This window comes from Oncorhynchus keta, chromosome 21 (assembly GCF_023373465.1).
Source record: "Oncorhynchus keta strain PuntledgeMale-10-30-2019 chromosome 21, Oket_V2, whole genome shotgun sequence".
Taxonomy (NCBI): Eukaryota; Metazoa; Chordata; class Actinopteri; order Salmoniformes; family Salmonidae; genus Oncorhynchus; species Oncorhynchus keta.
Window position 1 is genome coordinate 28537849 of NC_068441.1, and position 24209 is coordinate 28562057.

Below are 24209 nucleotides of genomic sequence, written 5' to 3' on the forward strand. Positions count from 1 at the left end.
AGGAGACAGAACTCGTCTCCTTCCTAAGCAGTATTTAAAATATATATATATATATATATATATTTGACCTTTATTTTACTAGGCAAGTCAGTTAAGTATGACGGCTGCAATGTCCCATGGTGTTTATACTTGCGTACAATTGTTTGTACAGATGAACATGGTACCTTCAGGAGTTTGTAAATTGCTCCCAAAGATGAACCAGACTTGTGGAGGTCTTTTTTTCCTGAGGTCTTGGCTGATATCTTTTGATTTTCCCATGATGTCAAGCAAAGAGGCACTGAGTTTGAAGGTAGGCCTTGAAATACATCCACAGGTACACCTTCAATTGACTCAAATTGTGTCAATTAGCCTATCAGAAGCTTCTAAAGCCATGACATCTTTTTCTGGAATTTTCCAAGCTGTTTAATGGCACAGTCAACTTAGTGTATGTAAACTTCTGACCCACTGGAATTGTGGTACAGTGAATTATAAGTGAAATAATCTTTCTGTAAACAATTGTTGGAAAAATTACTTATCATGCACAAAGTATATGTCATCACCAACTTGCCAAAACTATAGTTTGTTCACAAGAACTTTGTGGAGTGGTTGAAAGATGAGTTTTAATGACTCTAACCTAAGTGTATGTAAACTTCTGACTTCAACTGTATGTATCTATATTAGTGCTACTTAAGCCAAAGCCATGTAAATGTGACAGTTTCTTAGATTTTTGTATGAAAGTTTGGATTAAACTTTGTCATTAGTTGTATGTCCTTCCTTTGGGGAGCCATTTCTTAAGTGTCGTCATAATAGCATGTAAATGTAGGGGGTTTGTTCTACCACAAGGTAACGCTGTTGGATAATTAAATCGGTTCAAAATGGCAGATTGTTGTTGTTTTTTAGTTTTCAGTCTTGATACTGAAGCACACATTATTACAGTGTATTTCATGTTATTCATATCTGAGAGTTGAGCGGTCAATGAAAAATATAAATTCTACTCCATAATTTGCCTGATAGGTGTAGACGGAACCTCAGAGTCCCATGAGCAGGTGTAGTGCTTGTCTGACTACAGTATAGTAGTACTATTTTCTTCGCAACATAGTAGAAAGTTGGTAGTTAATTTCCAAAATCGGAGAGACACCACAGTCTCCGTTTTAATATGCTGCAATATTAAAGAATATCAGATCGGTGGATATCCAGATTTTCTAGAAGTGAAAGAAGTCTATTGAAAAATACGATATTAATCTGTTAACGCTCAATTGTAGTAGCAGTTAATACATTAATAAATAGTGTTATTATTTACATAAACCCTATGATCTTATGCTATCTCCTCATTGTGGAATTTTCTGTTAAATTTAAATCACACACCCTGTGTTATCCTGGGTGCCAATTTTCGGTGAGCTGGATCATTTTTGCTCCGTTCACCTAAAAGACATTTGTCTAAATACAGATCTTCGTTTAGAAATCTTTCCCCACTATTTGTTGTTCATACAGTGAGGATTTACCATCTTCAGATAATGTAAAACAAAGTGGTATCTGATCAAATGTGGATGTTGGATATTTAAATTGATCAGCAGCATCAGGAATTGGAATAACAAAATAGGTTTACTCACGGCTTGCTTTATGTTTTACCATTTGATTTGGGGATGTAGACAATTTCTGTAGTAGCTAGTTAACCCTATTTGGCCAATTTCGGCCAGCGAGTATTCCACAATGAGCGAGTTCGTTTAACATTGCCAGTTGCCCTGGATGGGCGGATGTTGCATATTTTAGACCATTCCATTGGTCGTTAAACAACATCTCAACCGACCCGGTGCACCGGGGCATGCAAGACGAACTCGCCCACTGACAATCAAACTACGTACCCAACCGGCTAGTGGAGGAGAGCTCGATCCTCGAGGACTTGTATGTGCATCTGGAATAAAAAAAATAGACAATATTAAACTTAAGGTGAGTAACAGTTAATGTCACTTTCTTTTAAAGATGCTAATTTATCGATTCTATTCAATAATTGGAATGCAAGAACACTAGCCACACCTAGAAATACTATTGAGTGGCTTGTTTATGACATGGTCCTGACATGGCTAGCTGGCAAATCCACATGCTAGCTAATGCTAACGTAATGTAGCTAGTTTGCGGCTGGTAGCAGCTATGATTACAAGCCATGACATTTGATCAGGTCTTTGCCATCCATCCGATTTTCAGATTATGCAGTCACTACAAAGGTAACGTTAGGTAATTAATTGAATTAAATCATGAGTATTTCTTAATCAATTGAACCATTGATGCCATTCGAAATAAGGGTATGTGGAATTAGTGCTGAAGCAAATATGGTTTTGATTACTTAAGAAAAAAACACATATCTAGCGAACGGTGCACCAAAAATCGAACCCGGGTCGCTGGTGTGAAAGTAAACGCATAACGTCAATAGTGACGTCACTTGGTATGAATTAGAACACTGCTGACGCAACGGGAAGGCACGGAACGTTCCGGTGCTTCGTATGCTTGCTTAGCCCCCCTTACAAGTCCGGGTCGTGCGTGACGGCCTTACAGCAGTCATCCCACTTTTAACACGAACGGCAAGGCATCGAACCCGGGTCGCTGGCATGAAAGCCAGACACCCGAGTTGCGTCAATACTCAGTAGGGTTAACTCTCTTAGTTGGAATTGTACCGTGGCTCATATAGCAGGATCACTATAATACAATTGCAGTATCCAGGATTTGTTACTCTGTATGTATGTATCAAGCCAGGATGCTGTGTTTAAAGTATATTTGACTTGTTTAAAATATATTTGACTTTTGATTAAAAACCTACTAAAAGGGTGTTTACCACATGAGTGCCTCAATTTGCATGAAAATAAGTAAATGCACTCTTTCAGTGTCCAGGACATTTTGTTCTAGGCAGGAAGCGCCGGATTGCTGTGTTTAACGTGTTATCACAATCGGTCTTATGTAGATTTATGATGGACAATAAACCACTTGAAACAGTTGATTAATCACCAACTTTTCACTCTTCTGATAGTGTAGTCAGGTGATTCTCATGAAACCTGTTTTAACCCTGGCAGTAGTTGAATTACACTGAACTAAAATATAAACGCAATATGCAACAATTTCAAAGAGTTTTATGAGTTTAAAATGTTAAATGTTAATTTAAATGTTAAATTAAATTTTTATTTAACCTTTTTAACTAGCCAAGTCAGAACAACTTCTTATTTACAATGACGGCCTACCGTTCATATAAGGAAATAAGTCAACTGAAATAAATACATTTTAGGCCCTAATCTATGGATTTCATGTGACTGGGAATACAGATATGCATGTGTTGGTCACAGATACCTTTTAAAAAAGGTAGGGGTGTGGATCAGAAAACCAGTCAGTATCTGGTGTGACCACCATTTGCCTCATGCAGCGTGGCATGTCTCCTTCACATAGAGTTGATCAGGTTGTTTATTGTGACCTGTGGAATGTTGTCCCACTCCTCTTCAATGGCTGTGCGAAGTTGCTGGATATTGGCGGAAACTGGAACATGCTATCGTACACGTCAATCCAGAGCATCCCAAACATGCTCAACAGGTGACATGTTTGGTGGGTATGTAGGCCATGAAAGAAGTGGGACATTTTTAATCTTCTAGGAATACTGTAGAGATCCTTACGACATAGGGCCTTGCGTTATCATGCTGAAACATGAGGCGATGGTGGCGAATGAATGCCATGTCAATTGCCCTCAGGATCTCGTCACATTATCTCTGTGCATTCAAATTGCCATCGAAAAATGCAATTGGGTTTGTTGGCTGTAGCTTATGCCTGCCCATACCATAACCCCACTGACACCATGGGGAACTCTGTTCACAACGTTGACATCAGAAAACCACTCGCTCACACAATGTCATACATGCTGTCTGCCATCTGCCCGGTACAGTTGAAACTGGGATTCATCCGTGAAGAGCACACTTCCCCACCGTGCTAATGAACACCGAAGGTGAGCATTTGCCCACTGAAGTCGGGTTCGATGCCGAACTGCAGTCAGGTCAAGACCCTCTTGAGGGCAACAAGGATGCATTAGCTTCCCTGAGATGGTTTCAGACAATTTTTGCAAAAACTCTTAGGTTGTGCAAACCCACAGTTCCATCATCCGACTGGGTGGCTGGTCTCAGACGATCCCGCAGGTAAAGAAGACGGATGTGGAGATCCTGGGCTGGTGTAGTTACACGTGGTCTGCGGTTGTGAGGCCGGTTGGACGTACTGCCAAATTCTCTAAAATGACATTGGTGGCAGCTTATGGTAGAGAAATGAACATTCAATTCTCTGGCAACAGCTCTGGTGGACATTCCTGCCTCAAAATGTGAGACATCGGTGGCATTTTTGTGTGGCAAAATTGCACATTTTAGGGTGGCCTTTTATTTTCCCCAGCACGTTTGATTGTGCTGTTTAATCAGCTTCTTGATATGCCACACCTGTCAGGTGGATGGTTTATCTTGGAAAAGGTCAAATGTTCACTAACGGGTATAAACAAATTTGTGCACACAATTTAAGAGAAATAAGCTTTTTGTGCATATGGAACATTTCTGGGATCTTTTATTTCAGTTCAGGGAACATGGGACCAACAGTTTACAGTTTACATGTTGCATTTATATTTATTCAGTGTAGAAAACCATGATGCATCTTCAACAATCAACTATCATTCTGAAGGCTAAGATGTCTGATTTAAAATACATTTTCACACTTCATTTTTTTACATTTTAACCCCAAATTCTCATTACCCAAAATGCATCCAGATGAAATTGTCAGGTCATTTTTATATACCTGCGTTGGTGGTTGTGGAAGTTGTGGTAAAATGCATAATATCTGATCAAGTGCCAGTTTCGTAAGGGTCACCCACTGCTCTGACTGGTGTTAGGCGGTACTGTCAGAAACTGATATGAGATGATAATGATATAAGTAAATGATGCAGGTAGCTGCTAAAGTCATAAACAGGAATTTAAACAAGACTTAAATAAGTGTTGATACAACATGTATAGCTTATTAATACTACAAGGGCCCAGAGTTTTCCCGTTAGCCTACTTCTTCTTTCCCTACTGAATCTACTTTTGTAACAGTTCTGAATGGGCTGAGAAAAGACCTGACTCTGACAAGCTAGCCCTCCCCTTGGTTCACGCCCCTTGGCTAGTTTGGCTTGGTAGCCCTTGATTGGTCGAGGAGGAGGCGTTGAAGGATATTGAAAGACCTATTGGTTGCTGGTGCAGTACTGGTATAGGGTGAAGTTGCCCCTAGATGCTGATCTGGGGTCAGTTTTGCATTTCCCCCACTATTGGTTAAGGTTAGTATCGAGGAAGGGAAGCTTATCCTAGATCTGTATCTAGGGCAGGGATAGATAACTTTAGCCCTCGGGGGCCGGAGTGGTGTCACACTTTTTCTCCATCCCTTAGCACGCACAGCTGATTAAACTAATTACTCTCTGAACTGAAGTTGATTATTGGAGTCGGGTGTGTTAGTTGGGGCTGGGGCAAAAGTACAACAGTACAACAATCAGGCTCCCGATCTAGGGGAAACTTCATTCCGGAGCAGCAGGAACATGTTGGCAGTGAAACGGAGAGCAGTTAATATTGAGTTATAGTGAGTCATGCTAAGTTAACTGGAACTGGATATCTCATATGACAAATGCCCCTTAAATTGTTAAGGCTAACCTTTCTATTTGAAAACATACATTCTCAACACAGAGTCATTTAGGACACAGAGTTCCATATACATTGAACTGAAACTGAATAGTTTTGCCCTATTCCTGCCATGTGAGATTTTCCCCTCTGTAGATATAACTAGGGACTATACTGTACACAAAATAAAGTGAACAGGTTACTTCATGGGGAATGACATGTCTACTTTGAACAATTATTTTGAACTTTGGTGCGTGCCCTGGTTGTATTGTTGGGTGCATACCCTGGTTGTATTGTTGGGTGCATGCCAGACTCATGCTGGGGTCACCCAGGCACTGTGAAATCTGATAGCACCGACTCTCTTTTTAGGTCACACACACACTCTGGGCTCTATTTTAACAAACCTAGGCCTAACGCAATGGTAAATCTTAGTGCTTGCGGTAGCGTTATAGGTTTGGGGATGTGGCAGAAATATTTCAGCTATTTTCACAATCGGAATTATGGGTGCGGTAGTGCGAAAGGACTGAGTTTTGATTCATAAATTAGTTGTAGGTGTGTGTAGGCTTGACCCCCTCACTGGCCAATCACAACATGCTCCAGGGCTAAATATGTGGTTGCTTCAAGTTGTGTATTTACAGTCTTTTATGTATTGCATTGTCATCAACTCCAATAAGAATGTTAGTCCGTTACAGCATAGTTTGTTAAATAGCCTAGAGAAACTAAATGTATGTAGGCCTATGTCATCTTTCCTAAATATGTTGAACATGTTTTCGGTCTACATTGTAGGAAGCCTAATTACGTGGCTTTAATAAATGGGTTTGGTTGTTTAGCAACAAAACCGAAGTGTGTGTGTGCGCAACTATGGGGCAAAGCAGATGGGGTTGGCTTAGAATGTAAATGATATTTAGTCTCCAATGTTTATTGAAAACAAATACATTTACACAATGATCACTTGTTGTCTCTCAAATACATTGTTACAGTTGTTGGTTAGCTAGCTTTTGAATTTTAGCATTAGCATTAGCATTGCCATGAAATCGGTCAAAACACCTCAAAACAAGACATGCTATCAAGAACAAGATGAAACTAGCTGAAATGAACCACGTACGATTCCCCACATGGCAGTTTCTTGTCAATGTTGGTAGCCATCTGGCCATCCAGAATCACAACAGCTCTGACTTCTGCCCCATTGAAGCGTGTGCATTGTTTTCGTGACATTTTAAGCTAGCCCATATGGATATATACTGAACAAAAATATAAACGCATCATGTAAAGTGTTGGTCGCAAGTTTCATGAGCTGAAATAAAAGATCCCAGAAATGTTTCACGCGCATGAAAAGCTTATTTCTCTCATTGTGTGCCCATATTTGTTTACATCCCAGTTAGAGAATTTCTTCTTTGCCATGATAATCCATCCACCTGACAGGTGTGGCATATCAAGAAGATGATCAAACAGCATTATCATTACACAATAAAAGGCCACTCTAAAATGTGCAGTTTTGTCATGCAATGCTACAGATACATAACGTTTGGAGAGTGTGTGCAATTGGCATGCTGACTGCAGGAGTGTCCACCAGAGCTGTTTCCAGAGAATTGAATGTTCATTTCTCTACCATAAGCCACCTCCAACGTTGTTTTAGAATTTGGCAGTACGTCCAACCGGCCTCACAACTGCAGACCACGTGTAACCATGCCAGCCCAGGACCTCCACATCCGGCTTCTTCACGTGCGGGATCGTTTGAGACCAGCCATCCAAACAGCTGATGAAACTCAATAGTTTTCCTGAATGTAATAAAGCCCTTTTGTGGGGAAAAACTAATTCTGATTGACTGGGCCTAGCTACCCAATGGGTGGGCCTATGCCCTCCCAGGCCCATCCATGGCTGCGCCCCTGCCCAGTCTTGTGAAATCCATAGATTAGGGCCTAATTTATTTATTTCAATTGACTGATTTCCTTACAGTTAATATAACTGTAAAATGGTTGTTTTTAATATTTTTGTTCAGTATATATTGTTGAACATAGCATTCACACTGATATAGGGGCTAGACCGACTGTAAATTGCATTATTTCTGTCATGTACATGTCAAACGTTGTCAATAAGCAAGATTACATTCACTATTGATAAGGTTTAGAAGAGTGAATAATTCTAATCAAAACTAAACAACTTGTCTTAAATAGGCTATGTCAAAATACAGTTACAGGCACCATAATTGCTCCCCGTGGTAATATAATATTAAAGGAAAAAATCAACCCAAAACCACTATTCCTATAGTTTCCAATGTTAAATAACACTAATCAAAACTTTACTGGCCCGGACATGGCGTAGCCTAGTTAAAATGCATAAGGGTCATGCAGGGCCAATAGGTTGACGTGCTTTCTATGTTCAGCTGTATTAGGCAAAAGTTGGTTATTATGGTATGTATTAAAAAGCTGTGTAATATAATCTAGCAGTGTAAGTCATTACTTTTCCTCTCATTTTGAGAAGATTTTTTTAAACATTTAACATCAGGATGCTGCCCCTTTAACACAACAGCCTTTAAAAAGAGATATTGATCCGGCTACAGTGGATTAATGCTATGTGTCTTTTTGTAGTTTTCTTTGTGCAGACTATCAGCAGTAGCTAGCATATTACTAGGATGTTCACAATTGAACGTTTACTTGTAAATCAATTTCTCTAAATTCAGCAAGTGGATTGATGAGAGCTTATTTTTACTGTAGACAGCTCATGTGTGCTGTGTGAACGCATCAATTTAGCTATGTACTTCTCGAGAAGTTGTAACTCGCGAGGAGCGTTGTTGAATGAACGTCCAATCATGTTGCTTAAATGCAAATAGCATGACTTTTTCGCGTGAATTCTTTTTTTTCTTCTGTTTTTCCCCATAGTTGCGCACACGTCGGTTTTGTTGCTCAACAACCAACAATGACACAGCAGGTAAATGTTGAACTGGTACGCCAAATTGCACTGAGAAGTTACTGGCTCCTGGGTGGATGAAACCCACAACAGAGGTGTCATCTGCGTATTTAAATAATTTTTGGGCTGGATCAGAGGATTGACAATCGTTCGTGTACAGGATTGGCGAAAGTACGCAACCTTGCGGGGCTCCCATATTCACCGTTTTAGATGTGGAGATGGCGGAGTTAAATTTAACTTGTTGGGTACGGTTCACACATTTAATCTAGTTGATCAGTACAGAGTTGACACCCATATTCACCAGTTTATCCACCGGTAGGTGGGATTGGATGCTATTGAACGTGCTACTGAAGTCAATGAATACCACTTTAACTAGGCTATTTGCCTGTTCTAAGTGTTTGTAAATGTTGTTCAGCATGACCAGTAACACATCATCAACACCCCTGGTTTGGATTTAGTTTTATTTATTTATTTATCTGTTATTTTACCAGGTAAGTTGACTGAGAACACATTGTCATTTGCAGCAACGACCTGGGGAATAGTTACAGGGGACAGGAGGGGGATTAATGAGCCAATTATAAACTGGGGATTATTAGGTGACTGTGATGGTTTGAGGGCCAGATTGGGAATTTAGCCAGGACACCGGGGTTAACACCCCACCCCCAGTTGAGACACCAGAGAGAAGATGTTTTTATAATTATTTTTTCAAAACATTTCATAGGTACAGATTACAGGGCATAAGTTATTATTTCATTTTGGCCTGGTTTTTTTTTAGGTACTGGGACAATCAGCTGTTTTTTCCATGAATCTGGAATTATCCCGCTTTCCAATGACTCCACTTTCTGCTGCGATGTAAAATCACACACCAAACCTGCAATAGAAACTGTTCAAATAATTTGCAAAGACAAAGTCATTATCAACGGTCATGCAATGTCTCTGTCCGTCAGGGCCGCCCAGTCAGTGGGCTTGAAACAGTCCTGGAGGGCGTCAGTAGCTTCAGGAGTCCAGCTTTTAATCTCCACCTATTTAGCCTTCTCTCACTGCAGTCGCGGTTTGTAGACTGGGATGAGCCGGACCATATTATGAGCTGAATCTCCGAGATTGGGTAGTGTCTTGGAGGAATACGCACCTGGGATGTTACCATAACAGAGGCCCAGACAGGCTTCATTTCGGGTAGGACATGTAAAATATTGCTGGTATGATGGAAAATGTTCAGATTGACTGCACATGTTAGTCTCCCATGATCAGCTTTACTGCGTCAGGTGACTGTTTCAGCCAGGGATACAAGGTCATGGATCACGTCGGCAGTTGTGGGCTATGTAAACAAACAGTCGGGCTTGATTTATTTCCTGTGGCAGGTAGTATAACTGTAGGTTAAGAGCAAGGAGTTCAATATCTTTAGTACAGACCTGGTGCTTCGTTGTGATATGGGCTGAATTACAGTATTTCTCGTTGATGAACTCAAACTTCTCTGCCTTTCCGCTTAGTGGAGTTGATGCTTCCATTCTAATGATTGTGTAGCCGTCCAGCTCCACTGCAGAGTCGGGTTCCTGTTCCATAAGCCAGGTCTCAGACAAATCAGGCTAGATTGTCGGTACTCGGACAGGTATTGCCTGTAGCTCGTCAGTAGGCTTGGGCGGTATACAGTATACTGGGGTATTTGGAAATAGCCATGGGATGGTTTTCAATACTGTTTAAATGATTATTTTTTTCAACCAATTTTCATTTTTGTAGCTACTTTGTAAGCAAATACCTGTAGTTAACTTGTGCAATACGTTAGGAGATAAAGCAGACCACGTTCTTAATTTCACCTGTCACATTATGAAACGTATTGTAGTTCCCCAGTTGAGCCAGTCAGTTGTTTGTTTGTTTGTAAATAGCACAATGTGAGAAAGCGGGAGCAGGTGAGTCCAGCTGTGTATTGAAAGTATTCACATTTTATATTGAAAGTCCATTCTAGTGTAAACTTGCAGCCAAGGGTCGGAGAATAAGCAGGATATCTTGTGTACGATATCCGCGGTTGCGGCTCTCTATATCCATTGATATGGATATATTGGTCGACAGCATGATTGGTGCATTTCACTTAAAACATTTGTTTTAACTAACAGCAAAAGTACTGCTGTTTGCCTCATTATTAGCTATCTAATTTCATACCACTAAAAACTTGGTTGATGGAGGTGGATCGCAACTTTAAAACACATTAAATAAACAAGCACGAAAACGACAAGCACAAATGACCGTGTCTCTGCAGGAGCAGTCCCCATACATGATACGTTTTATAAACATCGTGGAAGGATCATACAGATTGCATTCACTTACTGTTTTGCTGCTCTTAAACTTGATCTTTTAATAAAGCTTTGGTGATTTAATATTTATTTAAAGCAGTCTCATGAACCAAATCCTTTGTTGATAGGCTGCTGAAATGAAAAACCAAGCAATCTGTGTTATTGTTAAGACCTGCTTTTGGTTGGACTCAACTTTCGTGCTGCATGCAATTGTCACTTTTGTGCTTGCTTTTACGACATACCTCAAATATTACCACCCCTCCCACCTCAGTACAAGTGGGTTGATGTGAGACAGGTAAATTGCCGAACCTGGCTTAATGGATGGAAAATGCCAGTGCGACAGTTTTTACATGACAAAATTGCAAACAAAAAACTATGATTACAGATCTCAGGTACAGATCTACCATGTTATAATATAACAGAACAGTAGGGTCAGCATTTCTCATGAGGCAGTTGACTGTGTTAAAAAGAATGACATCCATGTTTTGCATGGGTCCATGCTAATGGGTATTTTTAAATGAGGTTTTCATGTTAGGGGAACGTGTATATATGTGCTTCTTGTTTATTAATTGTACTTCTTTCCCCTCAGACTATCAACACCAATGCAATGCTGCTCCTCAGACACTGTCGAGGCCTAACCAGAGTAGGCCTTCTCAAGACTCAAAGGTAGTCATAAAATAAGCTGCATTTGTTACCTTTCAGCTTAAAAGTAATATCAAAGTTATAAAAAATATATCACCAACTGCATGGCCATTCTGGCAGACCTGGCATCTGCCTTTTTCCCTTATTGCTATAGTCCACTTTAATGACCTGTTTATGTCTTGCCTAGTCAAAGGTCTGAGTCGGAACAGCCACTAAAAACATCTTACATGTCTTTTTAAAAAAAAACACACACCAGCCACCCAGGGCTGTCAGCCAGGAAAGTGCAAGGCAGGGCCAGTATGTCCTGATTGACTTTAAAGGAATAATTTTCACTATGGCTAACTGCGTCCCAGATCCCTTGACTTTTTAAATCAAATCAAAATCAAATGTATTTATATAGCCCTTCGTACATCAGCTGATATCTCAAAGTGCTGTACAGAAACCCAGCCTAAAATCCCAAACAGCAAGCAATGCAGGTGTAGAAGCACAGTGGCTAGGAAAAACTCCCTAGAAAGGCCAAAACCTAGGAAGAAACCTAGAGAGGAACCAGGCTATGTGGGGTGGCCAGTCCTCTTCTGGCTGTGCCGGGTGGAGATTATAACAGAACATGGCCAAGATGTTAAAATGTTCATAAATGACTAGCATGGTCAAATAATAATAAGGCAGAACAGTTGAAACTGGAGCAGCAGCACGGCCAGGTGGACTGAGGACAGCAAGGAGTCATCATGTCAGGCAGTCCTGAGGCATGGTCCTAGGGCTCAGGTCCTCCTCCGAGAGAGAGAAAGAGAGAATTAGAGAGAGCACACTTAAATTCACACAGGACCCCAAATAGGACAGGAGAAGTACTCCAGATATAACAAACTGAACCTAGCCCCCCGACACACAAACTACTGCAGCATAAATGCTGGAGGCTGAGACAGGAGGGGTCAGGAGACGCTGTGGCCCCATCCGAGGACAACCCCGGACAGGGCCAAACAGAAAGGATATAACCCCACCCACTTTGCCAAAGCACAACCCCCACACCACTGGAGGGATATCTTCAACCACCAACTTACCATCCTGAGACAAGGCCGAGTATAGCCCACAAAGATCTCTGCCACGGCACAACCCAAGGGGGGGCGCCAACCCAGACAGGTCTTAAATATTTTGTTAAATTACAGCCTTATTCTAAAATGGATTAAATCGTTTTTTCCCCCTCATCAGTCTACACAGAATACCCCATAATGACAAAGCAAAAACAGTCGTTAAGAAATTTGAGCACATTTCTAAAAAAAAATGTTTTTTTTAAAAAATATAACATTTACATAAGTATTTAAACCGTTTACTCAGTACTTTTTTTAAGCACCTTTGGCAGTGATTACAGCCTCGTGTCCTCTTGGGTATGACGCTTTAAGCTTGGCACACCTGTATTTAGGGAGTTTCTCCCATTCTTCTCTGCAGATCCTCTCAAGCTCTGTCAGGTTGGATGGGGAGCGTCGCTGCACAGGTGTTTTTATGTCTCTCCGGAGATGTTCTATCAGGTTCAAGTTCGGGCTCTGGCTGGGCCACTCAAGGACATTCAGAGACTTGTCCTGAAGCCACTTCTGCTTTGTTTTGGCTGTGTGCTTAGGGTTGTTTTCCTGTTGGAAGGTGTCCTTCTCCCCAGTCTGAAGTCCTGAGCGCTGGGGAGCAGGTTCTCATCAAGGATCTCTCTGTACTTTGCTCCGTTCATCTTTCTCTCGACCCAGTCTCCCAGTCCCTGCCGCTGAAAAACATCCCCACAGCATGATTCTGCCACCTCCATGCATCACCGTAGGGATGGTGCCACGTTTCCTCCTGACGTAACGCTTGGCATTCAGGCCAAATAGTTCAATCTTGGCTTCATCAGACCAGAGAATCTGGTTTTTCAAGGTCTGAGAGTCCTTTAGGTGCCTTTTGGCAAACACCAAACTGGCTGTCATGTGCCTTTTACTGAGGAGTGGCTTCCGTCTGGCCACTCTAACATAAAGGCCTGATTGGTGGAGTGCTACAGAGATGGTTGTCCATCTCCACAGAGGAACTCTGGAGCTCTGTCTGAGTGATCTCTATCTACAAAATGTAGAAAATGTCAAGGTGTCGAAATACTTTCCAAATGTACTGTACATAGTGCACTACTTTTGACCAGGACCCAAAGTAAAAAGTGATCAACGGTAGTGCACTAAATAGGAATGTCCCCCTAGTGTCAGAAGCTGGGTTAATGATTTCCAAGCAGGAGCAGAGATAATCAATTACCTCCTTATCAAACGAGCTCCTGAAATACAGATTTGTCTCCCCCTTTATTTGTTTAGTTAGTTTTATTGCTTATTGATATGAACTGTGAGCAGTTTGCCTGACCTTTAACATCTTTAAGGAGTGGAGTCTCCTAGGAGAGGCCTCTGTCTGGGTTATCAGGTGAAATCTGGACCATAGAAACTATTTTAACATGTCAGTTAAGTCTAATGGGCCCAAACTTTTTTAGATGAGCCCTCTGGTCCATGAATAGAAAAAGCTTTTGTCAGTTGCATAGTTACGCCTTATCTTACAGCAGGATCTACTCAAGTATATTTGCACTGCCTACCATAACTTGTCCTTTGTATGGACATGGGTGTAACTATCTGTAACATGAAAGCAATCAGTACATGAGTAAACTGCTCTGTGTGTCTCAAATGACTCCCTATATAGTGCACTGCTTTTGGCCAGAGCCATTTGGCACCCACCCCTACTGTTTGTCTGATTGTGACGCTGGTCTGTGTGTCTCCTACAGGGTGCAGTTGTTGCAGGGTGCGGCCCTTCCTGTGGCAGTGTGTGCGGGCAGCCTCTGTGCACGCTGGGGCAGCAGTCATGGGGGGCATAAGTCAGGGCAGTACCAACGCAGCCATGGCCCCAACTGGAGACACGCCCTAGCAGGGCTGCTGGCTGGGACAGGGGCTTTGCTGGCCTATGGCCTCCACCACAGCCAGGTGAGAGGGATAGTCTGCGTACTAATAGCTGGTGTGATGGAAGTTGTGGTGCATTTATGCTATTATACTGTTGGAGAAATCTAACCTACAATATGGGCATTTAACAGCATTTATAGTTTTTCAAGGCTGTATATTGTTCAGTACAATTCATTTTGTTACCTGTTTTGTAGCATAAATAATGTCAAAAATTACTTTTCGGTATGTTTCTGCTCTTTTTTTCTTTATTTTTCTTCTGTAGCTGATATTTGACTGTTGTTTGTCTTCTCTCCAGACTGAGCAGGCAGCCACCACTATAGTCCAGCCCATAGCCCCAGCCTCCTCTCTACCCATCTACACCCAGGACGAGGTCACCAAACACCGCTCTGTTGAGGAGGGCGTCTGGGTCACCTACAAGGGCAGTGTCTATGACATCACAGAGTTTGTGTCCATGCACCCTGGTGGTGATAAGATCCTGCTAGCAGCAGGTGGGGCTCTGGAGCCCTTCTGGGCACTGTATGCCGTTCACAGCCAAGACCACGTGCTGGAGATCCTGTCTGAGTATAAGGTGGGCGAGCTGTGTATGGTCTTGTTATCTGGTCTGCGCAAGTGTGAATAATTCTACTGTTGCTACGACAGCATATCTTCCCACAACCAATTCTTATTATGAAACCTTTGTTACAATTTACTCTCTTTTTTATCTAAATAACATAACAATAAAATATATACAGTGCCTGCAGAAAGTATTCAGACCCCTTGACTTTTTCCACATTTTGTTACATTACAGCCTTTTTCTACAATGGATTAACAACAACAACAAAAACTCAGCAATCTACACACAATACCCCATAATGTCTAAGCAAAACGTTTTTTTGTAATTTTATTTTTGCAAATGTATTACATATTAAAAACACATACCTAATTTACATAAGTATTCAGGCCCTTTGCTATGAGACTCGAAATTGAGCTCAGGTGCATCTTGTTTCCATTGATCACCCTTGAGATGCTTCTACAACATGGAGTCCACCTGTGGTAAATTCAATTGATTGGACTTAACTTGGAAAGGCACATACCTGTCTATATAATGTCCCACAGTTGACAGTGCATGTCAGAGCAAAAATCAAGCTGTGAGGTTGAAGGGATTGTCCGTAGCGCTCCGAGACAGGATTGTGTCGAGGCACAGATCTGGGGAAGGGTACCAAAACATTTCTGCAGCATTGAAGGTCCCCAAGAATACAGTAGCCTCCATCATTCTTAAATGGAAGAAGTTTGGAACCACCAAGACTCTTCCTAGAGCTGGCCACGTGGCCAAACTGAACAATCTGGGAAGAAGGACCCTGGTCAGGGAGGTGACCAAGAACCTGATGGTCACTCTGACAGAGCTCCAGAGTTCCTCTTGGAATTTCCCAAAAGGCACCTAAAGACTCAGACCATGGGAAACAAGATTCTCTGGTCTAAAGAAACCAAGATTGAACGCTTTGGCCTGAATGCCAAGCGTCACGTCTGGAGGAAACCTGGCAACGTCCCTGCGGTGAAGCATGGTGGTGGTAGCATCATGCTGTGGGGATGTTTTTCTGCGGGAGAGACTGGGAGACTAGTCAGGATTGAGGGAAAGATGAACGGAGCAAAGTACAGAGAGATCCTTGATGAAAACCTGCTCCAGAATTCTCAGGACCTCAGACTGGGGCATAGGTTCACTTTCCAACAGGACAACGACCCTAAGCACACAGCCAAGACAATGGAGGAGTGGCTTCGGGACAAGTCTCGATGTCCTTGAGTGGCCCAGCCAGAGCCCGGACCTGAACTCAATCGAACATCTCTGGAGAGATGTGCAGCAACTCTCCACATCCAACCCGACAGCATCTGTATAGAAGACTGGGAGAAAATCCCCAAATACAAATGTGCCAAGCTTGTAGTGTCATACCCAAGAAGACTCTAGGCTGTAATCGCTGCCAAAGGTGCTTCAAGAAAGTACTGAGTAAAGGGTCTGAATACTTATGTGAATGTGATATTTCAGTTTTTTATATTTAATAAATTAGCAAACATTTCTAAAATCCTGTTTTTGCTTAGTCATTGTGGAGTATTGTTTGTAGATTTGATAATTTTTTTCCTCAATTTTGGAATAAGGCTGTAACCTAAAAACATTTGGAAAAAGTCAAAGGGTCTGGATACTTTTTTGAAGGCACTGTGTATGTGTGTAATATATATATATATGTATGTATGTGTGTGTGTGTGTGTGTGTGTGTGTGTGTGTGTGTGTGTATGTATATATACACATATATATATATATATATATATATATATATATATATATGTATGTATGTATGTATATACTTATGTATACTTTTTTTTTTAAAGGTGGGTGAGCTGAGTGCGGAGGATCGGCGGAAGCAACAAAGCGTGAAATCCACGGACCCCTACTCTACCGACCCGGAGCGGCACCCTGCCCTGCGCATCAACAGCCTCAAGCCCTTCAATGCCGAGCCCCCACCCGAAATCCTCTCCGACAACTACATCACCCCTTCAGCCATCTTCTTTAAGAGGAACCACCTGCCTGTGCCACAAGTGGACCCGAAATCCTACCGGTTGCAGGTGGAGGGTGTGCCTGGTGGAGCATCTCTGAGCCTCTCTCTGGAGGAGCTGAAGACACGCTTCCCCAAACACACAGTCACGGCCACGCTGCAGTGTGCTGGCAACCGCCGCTCGGAGATGAATAAAGTCAAGCAGGTGAAGGGGCTCAATTGGGGCATCGCTGCGATAAGTAATGCTACGTGGAGCGGCGCCAGGCTGAAGGATGTGCTGCTGGCAGCTGGCTACAGGTCAGAGGTGGCCCAGCAGACATCCCACGTTCAATTTGAAGGCCTTGACAGTGACGTGACCGGCACCACCTACGGAGCATCTATCCCGCTCAACAAGGCGGTAAGTGAAGAGGGCGACGTGCTGCTGGCTTACCAGATGAATGGAGAAGACCTACCTGCTGACCACGGCTATCCCGTACGGGTGGTGGTGCCGGGAACGGTGGGCGCCCGCAATGTCAAGTGGCTGGGAAAGATCATAGTGAGTGAGGAGGAGAGCAGCAGCCACTGGCAGCAGAATGACTACAAGGGCTTCTCCCCCGCCACTGACTGGGACACGGTGGACTTCAAGTCGGCCCCAGCCATCCAGGAGCTGCCCATCCAGTCGGCCATCACCCAGCCAGTGGAGGGAGCTGTGGTGGAACGCAGCGCAGAGGAGGTGACGGTGAAGGGCTACGCTTGGAGCGGGGGCGGCCGGGAGGTGGTGCGTGTCGATGTGTCTCTGGATGGGGGGCGGACCTGGCAAGTGGCGCAGCTACAGAGCAGTGAGAAGGGGCAGGTCCCGGCCCCCTCGCCCCCACCCGGCAGAGCCTGGGCCTGGAAACTGTGGGAGCTGACAGCCCCACTGCCTCCCGCAGTCCAGGAACTGGAGATTGTGTGCAAGGCGGTGGACAACAGCTACAACATGCAGCCAGACTCAGTGGCACCTATCTGGAACCTGAGGGGAGTTTTGAGTAACGCCTGGCACAGGGTGAAAGTCGCAGTCAAGGAGGATGAGGAAAAGCAGAAACTGTTGTGATCTAGGGGGTTGTGTTCAAGTCTTAAAGAGTGTAGAGGTAAACAGATGATGTTTTAACCTGCCCCTCTCCAGACAGACAGCGTGTAACACGCTAAAGCTCTGGGGGAACTGAAACTAAAAACCCCTCTGTTGACTTGTTGCGCCGCAAAACAGCTAATTCTGTTCAGTGGAGATGGAAAAAAAGAAAAAAAAATGGCATTCATCTGTGTGTAGCTAATGTTGAGCGCTTAAAGAACATTGTGGCCAGTTGGGTTAAAAAGAATCCCAAACGCACCACAAAACAAGATAACGGAAGCAACAGTCAACAGTTGCTCAAAGACAAGCAAAAACACCTTGCCAGTGCTGTCCTTTTCATATCCTAAAATCTATTCACTAACTTCTTTGGCTTTAACGACAAGCTTGTTTCTATTTCATGATTTTTATAAGGGTGTCATTTGCTGGATCCAGAGAATATTCTAATTCTTTGAGTTGCATTGTCTTAACCCATATTGATTATAGCAATTGATAAATGATCTATCGTATAATATTATTCATTGTGTAAGATCAAAAGCACTTTGATCTTGTAAGTTTCAGCTAGTGTTATCTGCTGCATTAAGCAAGGTGCCGTATTGTTTTGATTTTCACAAAAGTTCTCAGTAATATTTTTGAGAGATTGTTTTGCACACAATGTTGCATTGAAATGAATCAGCGATACTGCTTTTGTCAATTGTGATAAAACATATTTTCTCCACCTATCTGGTTACATGCTACATGATTGATTATGAGCTTTAAATGAATATGTAATAAATATCACTTAAAAAACGTATTTAGAAATAACACATTAATGTTGAATATTAAACTTACACTACATGACCAATAGTATGTGGACACCTGCTGTTCAAACATCTCATTCCAAAACAGTGGGCATTAATACGGAGTTGGTCCCCCCCTTTGCTATAACAGCCTCCACTCTTCTGGGATGGCTTTCCACTAGATGTTGGAACATTACTGCAGATATTTGCTTCCATTCAGCCACAAGAGCATTAGTGAGGTTGGGCACTGATGTTGGGCGATTAGGCCTGGCTCGCAGCAAACTTCTAAAGTTAACCCTTGTATCCCACTGTGATTATTGTGTTACCAGGCATACCTGATGAAGTATGGCTATCTGCACACTTCACTGGATCCTCAGAACCAGGGCTTCCAGAAAGAAGATGTAATTGAGGCACTCAGGTAAAGTAGATCCACAGCAACACAAACTACATTCTATGAACACAACAACAACTTACATGTGTAATTCTTCATGGCAATGTGTGATTCTTCTTCCCCAACACAACAAATCTGAACACACTTACTCTAAATTCCCCCTTTATGAATACAGATCCAAACACAGCTCTATTGTATAGCTTTTTGCAAGTCACATTGATACATGTACTACAATCAATGCAATTCTTTAGCATAACATTTCCCATTGGAAGGAAATGTTTCCTTGCCTTACATTTACACTACACACATGCTGTATGTATCTGCTATTGGAGCTTTCAGTCCTTCCTTTCCCGAGGGTGTTCCAGAGGGTAACAGACCTTCCTGTCACTGGAGTGATTGACAAGGCCACCCTAGAGATGATGAGACAGTCTCGCTGTGGCATAGAGGACCGCTTCAATCAACAAACCCTCAAGTACAGAGTGCTGGATGAGTGAAAACATGTGGATATGTGGGGGTGGGATGGACCACTGTTTCCCAGATGGTTGGTCAGTTCTTAAAACTTAGGGAGACACTATGCACATTAAATGATAATAATAATCCTCATCTAATAAAAATAATCTTCATTTACACACTTGTAGTTTCTCGTCTAGACGTGTTTGTAGTAAAATGCATGTTTTTTTGTCTACTGTAGGCTACTGGCGCAAGAGAAGCCTGACCTGGTGCATCTACAACTACACTCCAGACGTGCTGAAGAGTGAGACAAAGAGGGCCATCCGCTCTGCATTTAAGTATTGAAACGATGTGGCTCCCCTGAGCTTCCGAGAGGTTAAGTATGGACGAGCTGACATCAGGATCTCATTCCACACGAAAGATGCCACTTGTGCCGTGCCTTTTGACGGGAGGGGTGCGTCTGCCTATGGGCCGGATACAATTGGGTTGGAGTAACAATAGCCTAACACACACACAGTAGGAGTAACCCTAATTGCCATTCGAATATAAAATAATATAAAATATTTTAAATCTGTAGGTCACGTGCTGGCCCATGCTGAACACCCACAGTCAGGGATTGTTCATTTTGACTAGGATGAGTTTTGGACCGAGGGCATGTTCTACGGCATTAAACTACGTATCATCGCTGCCCATGAGATAGGCCATGCCCTGGGCTTAGACCACTCGCAATACAGAAGTACTCTGATAGCCCCTCTTTACACTGGTTACCGTAGCAACTTCCTTCTGCATCCCGACGACGTAAAAGGCATCCAAGCTACGTATGGTAAGTGGAGCCTGAGTTTGACCTGAGGATTTTCTGACCTGCTGGCTTTCCATACACAGTAGTACCTCCTTATCAGAATACTTTATTATTACAATAGGGCTCAAATGTCACATATAATGCTTTTATCCTCTTAAGTCTAATCCCTTCCACCAATTATGTCTGTTTTAGGTAAACGTGGTATTAGTGTTCCAGTTGAGCCAACAGTGACACTCCCCACAGACAGCCTCCCTGATGCTGAGGGAGACATCCCAGACCCCTTCACCGCCAGGCTAGATGCCATCATGTTGGGTAAACTGTCTGCGCACAATACTGGCCAGCGATATACATTACAGAGCAGTCTCCTTTGGAAGTGCTTATTTTTGCCTCACCAAGTTTTGCCTTCCACTAGTCAAGAAAGATTGAAGCAATATTTCTTACTCTGATAAAGCCAACTAACCTTATTTTACTCTCTTCATTGGAACTGAAGATGGGATATGACAGGTTGACATCACACTCTGATTGGACCTTCAGTGTTCTATTTCATGCCCCTCTTTCTCATCAGGTCCATGGAGGAAGACATTTGCCTTCAGTGGTGATTATGTGTGGATGGTCTCTGACACGGGGTACAATGCACCCATGAAGATCGACCGGCTGTGGATGGGACTGCCTGGGAACCTGAAAACAGCTGTTTACTCTCAGAGAACCAACAAAACATACTTTTTTAAAGGTACAATATTTTCTCGACTTTAAAAAGTATAATGTTTTTGATTAACAAATTAGGTAAAGTGAGATGATTTTTAAAGAAAGACTAATAGTATGAACTGTGTAATACTTGTGTTAAATTACTTGACAGTGATTGACAGTGATCTGGCCCAGAATGTGTTACTGTTAATCTCACTTCATTTCAGCCTACTCACCAAAACTGGTTCTGACCACAGGTGATATAGTGTGGAGATAGTCCAGGAGAAAACTGGTGTACAGGTATCCCAAAGAGCTCAAACGCCTCGCACCTAATATTGATGCCGCTTTGTACTTAGAGAAGAATAAGAATCTGGTGTTTTTCAAGGTAGTTGAACACAACACAGCACAATTATGTCTATACTTTTTAACCAGTAAACTCAACATTGTTACAAATGACAACTGAGATTTATGGTTTCAGTAAGTTGTGATAATAGATTAATGATAACAACTGAAGCCTTAGCATTTTTACCCGCTTGAATGTGATGAATATGCCAAATAACCACCTTAAAAAAAAACATTTGTACTAATCATCTTTGTCCTCTGTTGTCCGTCTCCTCAGAGTACAGGGTATTGGCAGTGGGATGAGCTGCACTCCAGTAACCTCAACGTGTACCCCAAACCCTTGTCTAACCTCTTCAATGGGGTGCCCTCCAGCCCTGATGCTGCCTTTACCTGGACCAATGGAAAAATCTACTTCTTCAAGAGGGTACTGGCGTGTGAACAGTCTACTGAGGGTAGACAAAGGCTGTCCACTCAGAAAGAGTTAACGCTGGATGCACTGTTAGGAGCAAGACACTAGGGGGAAGCAGACATAAGCCTTGATAGGGTGCTTTTGTGATGTGTGCTCAGTTCAGGGAACCACAACCACACTGTGATAACATTGTGTTCACACTGTGAGGTGTCTGGAAACCATATAAACATATCGCCATGAGATGATTTTTAAAGAAAGACTGATATTATGAACTGTGTAATACTTGTGTTAAATTACTTGACAGTGATTGACTGACAGTGGTACTGGTACATGATTTGTGGTCCTTCTGTGGCTCAGTTGGTAGAGCATGGCGCTTGTAACGCCAGGGTAGTGGGTTCGATTCCCGGGACCACCCATACGTAGAATGTATGCACACATGACTGTAAGTCGCTTTGGATAAAAGCGTCAGCTAAATGGCATATATTATTATTATTATATTATGATTTCAAGTGGGGATTGAGTTAGGTACAGTCAATGTACATAAAACTGAAATGTTATATCAAATTAATTATTCTTGAAACACAACTTTTATCAGGTTGCGTATTGAGTGTCGTCCCACATAAGTAAAATGCATTTCTAGTTCTGGAGCAGTAACTTGCTGGGTTTGATGGCTAAGCTCTCTGTTTCCATCAAACACAAGCAGGACCTCCAGCTGTATTCATCTGCTCTTTTCTTCCAACAGCCCAAACATGTTAGGCTTAGATCTGTGTGTGTGTTATGATCTTAGGGGGCATTCCAGGGGGGCCATTTTCTCCCTCACCACAGATGTGGATTGGATTATTCAATTGTGGTGTGTCCTCTTTTCACTACTGATTTCAACGGTGTTCCAGTTAGAGACTTCTTGTTTTCTTTTGACGTTTCACTTGCAGATACTGTGGACGGGTCTGAAAAAGTATTTGTGAGTTTGTCATCATGTTATGCATTTCTAGGACTATGGTGTGTATATTTTATCACTGCCCACAAAGAGAAGCATGATATCATTGGTGTTCAGACACCAGCTTTCACAGGTCTACATTTTATAACTGGTTTATAATTGTGTACTAATGTCGCTGTTGAACCTCATCCTGCATATTGATGTGGCTCATACAAGCTCAAGGGAATTCACATTTCAGTGTATAGGCCTACCATTTCAAAATAATTGTTGTACACTGAACAAAAATATAAATGCAAAATGCAACAATTTCAAAGTTTTATTGAGTTACAGTTCATATAAGGAAATCAGACAATTGAAATAAATTCATTAGGCCCTAATCTATGGATTTCACATGACTGGGAATACAGATATGCATTTGTTGGTCACGGATACCTTTAAAAAAGGTAGGGGTGTGGATCAGAAAACCAGTCAGTATCATGTGTGACCACTATTTGCATCATGCAACACGACACATCTCCTTCACATAGAGTTGATCAGGCTGTTGATTGTGGCCTGTGGAAGGTTGTCCCACTCCTCTACAATGGCTGTGCAAAGTTGCTGGATATTGACAGGAACTGGAACACACTGTTGTACACGTCGATCCAGAGCATCCCAAACATGCTCAATGGGTGCATGTCAGGTGAGTATGCAGGCCATAGAAGAACTGGGACATTTTCAGCTACCAGGAATTTTGTACAGATCCTTACGACATGGTGTCATGCCCTGACCTTTTTATGAGCCCAGTACGTCCTGTGCCAGCACCCCGCAGTTGCAGGGGTAGGGTGAGCATCCAGCCAGGAAGGGTGGTGCCAGCTCTACGCTCCAGATCTCCGGTGCGCCTCGGCCCAGTATATCCTGCGCCGGCTCTACGCCTCCTGTGTGTCTCCCCAGTCTGGTGAGTCCTGTGCCTGCTGCGCGAACGAAGCCTCCAGTGATGATCCATGGCAGGCAGCCACCGGCGACGGTCCGCAGTCCGGAGCCTCCAGCGACGGTCCCCAGTCCGGGGCCGGCAGCGAGGGTCCCCAGTCCGGGGCCGGCAGCGAGGGTCCCCAGTCCGGGGCCGGCAGCGAGGGTCCCCAGTCTGGGGCCTCCCCTATAGGTTCAATCAGGGACAGCTGTCTATCATTGTCTCTGATTGGGAATCATACTTAGGCAGCCTTTCCATTTCGTCATTGTGGGAAATTGTCTTTGTTAGGGGTACTATAGCCCTTGTAAGCTTGTGAGTATGGCAAATGTCTGGGATCTCGAGTGGAGCATAAGGCACTGCATCTCAGTGCTAGAGACACCCTGGTTCAAATCCACAACCGGCCGTGATTGGGAGTCGTGATTGGGAGTCCCATAGGGCGGCGCACAATTGGCCCAGCGTCGTCCGGGTTTGGCCG

At 42.9% G+C, this 24209-nt stretch overlaps 1 protein-coding gene and 1 pseudogene across 2 annotated transcripts; both read left to right on the forward strand.

Annotated features, from left to right (window-relative positions):
• Positions 1–1769: 1769 nt before the first annotated feature.
• suox (sulfite oxidase) lies at positions 1770–18793 on the forward strand. 2 transcript variants are annotated; one of them, XM_035797168.2, is made up of 5 exons: positions 1770–1926; positions 11409–11485; positions 14223–14418; positions 14690–14962; positions 16753–18793. In XM_035797168.2, exons 2-5 carry the CDS (start codon positions 11427–11429, stop codon positions 17986–17988), a joined length of 1764 nt encoding a protein of 587 aa, XP_035653061.1. In that variant the 5' UTR covers positions 1770–1926; positions 11409–11426; the 3' UTR covers positions 17989–18793. The 2 variants fall into 2 exon arrangements, with proteins under 2 accessions (XP_035653061.1, XP_035653062.1); XM_035797169.2 differs by lacking the exon at positions 1770–1926 and adding an exon at positions 9636–9707.
• Positions 18794–19117: 324 nt separating this feature from the next.
• LOC118400371 (matrix metalloproteinase-19-like) lies at positions 19118–21948 on the forward strand (annotated as a pseudogene).
• The last annotated feature ends 2261 nt before the right edge of the window (positions 21949–24209 follow it).

Excerpts from the sequence above, each read along its gene's own strand:
- suox (XM_035797168.2), top strand. The coding sequence starts at position 11,427 with ATGCTGCTCCTCAGACACTGTCGAGGCCTAACCAGAGTAGGCCTTCTC. Across the intron at positions 11,486-14,222 it reads GGCCTTCTCAAGACTCAAAG|GGTGCAGTTGTTGCAGGGTG; the intron begins GTAGTCATAAAA and ends TGTCTCCTACAG. Across the intron at positions 14,963-16,752 it reads AGATCCTGTCTGAGTATAAG|GTGGGTGAGCTGAGTGCGGA; the intron begins GTGGGCGAGCTG and ends TTTTTTTTAAAG.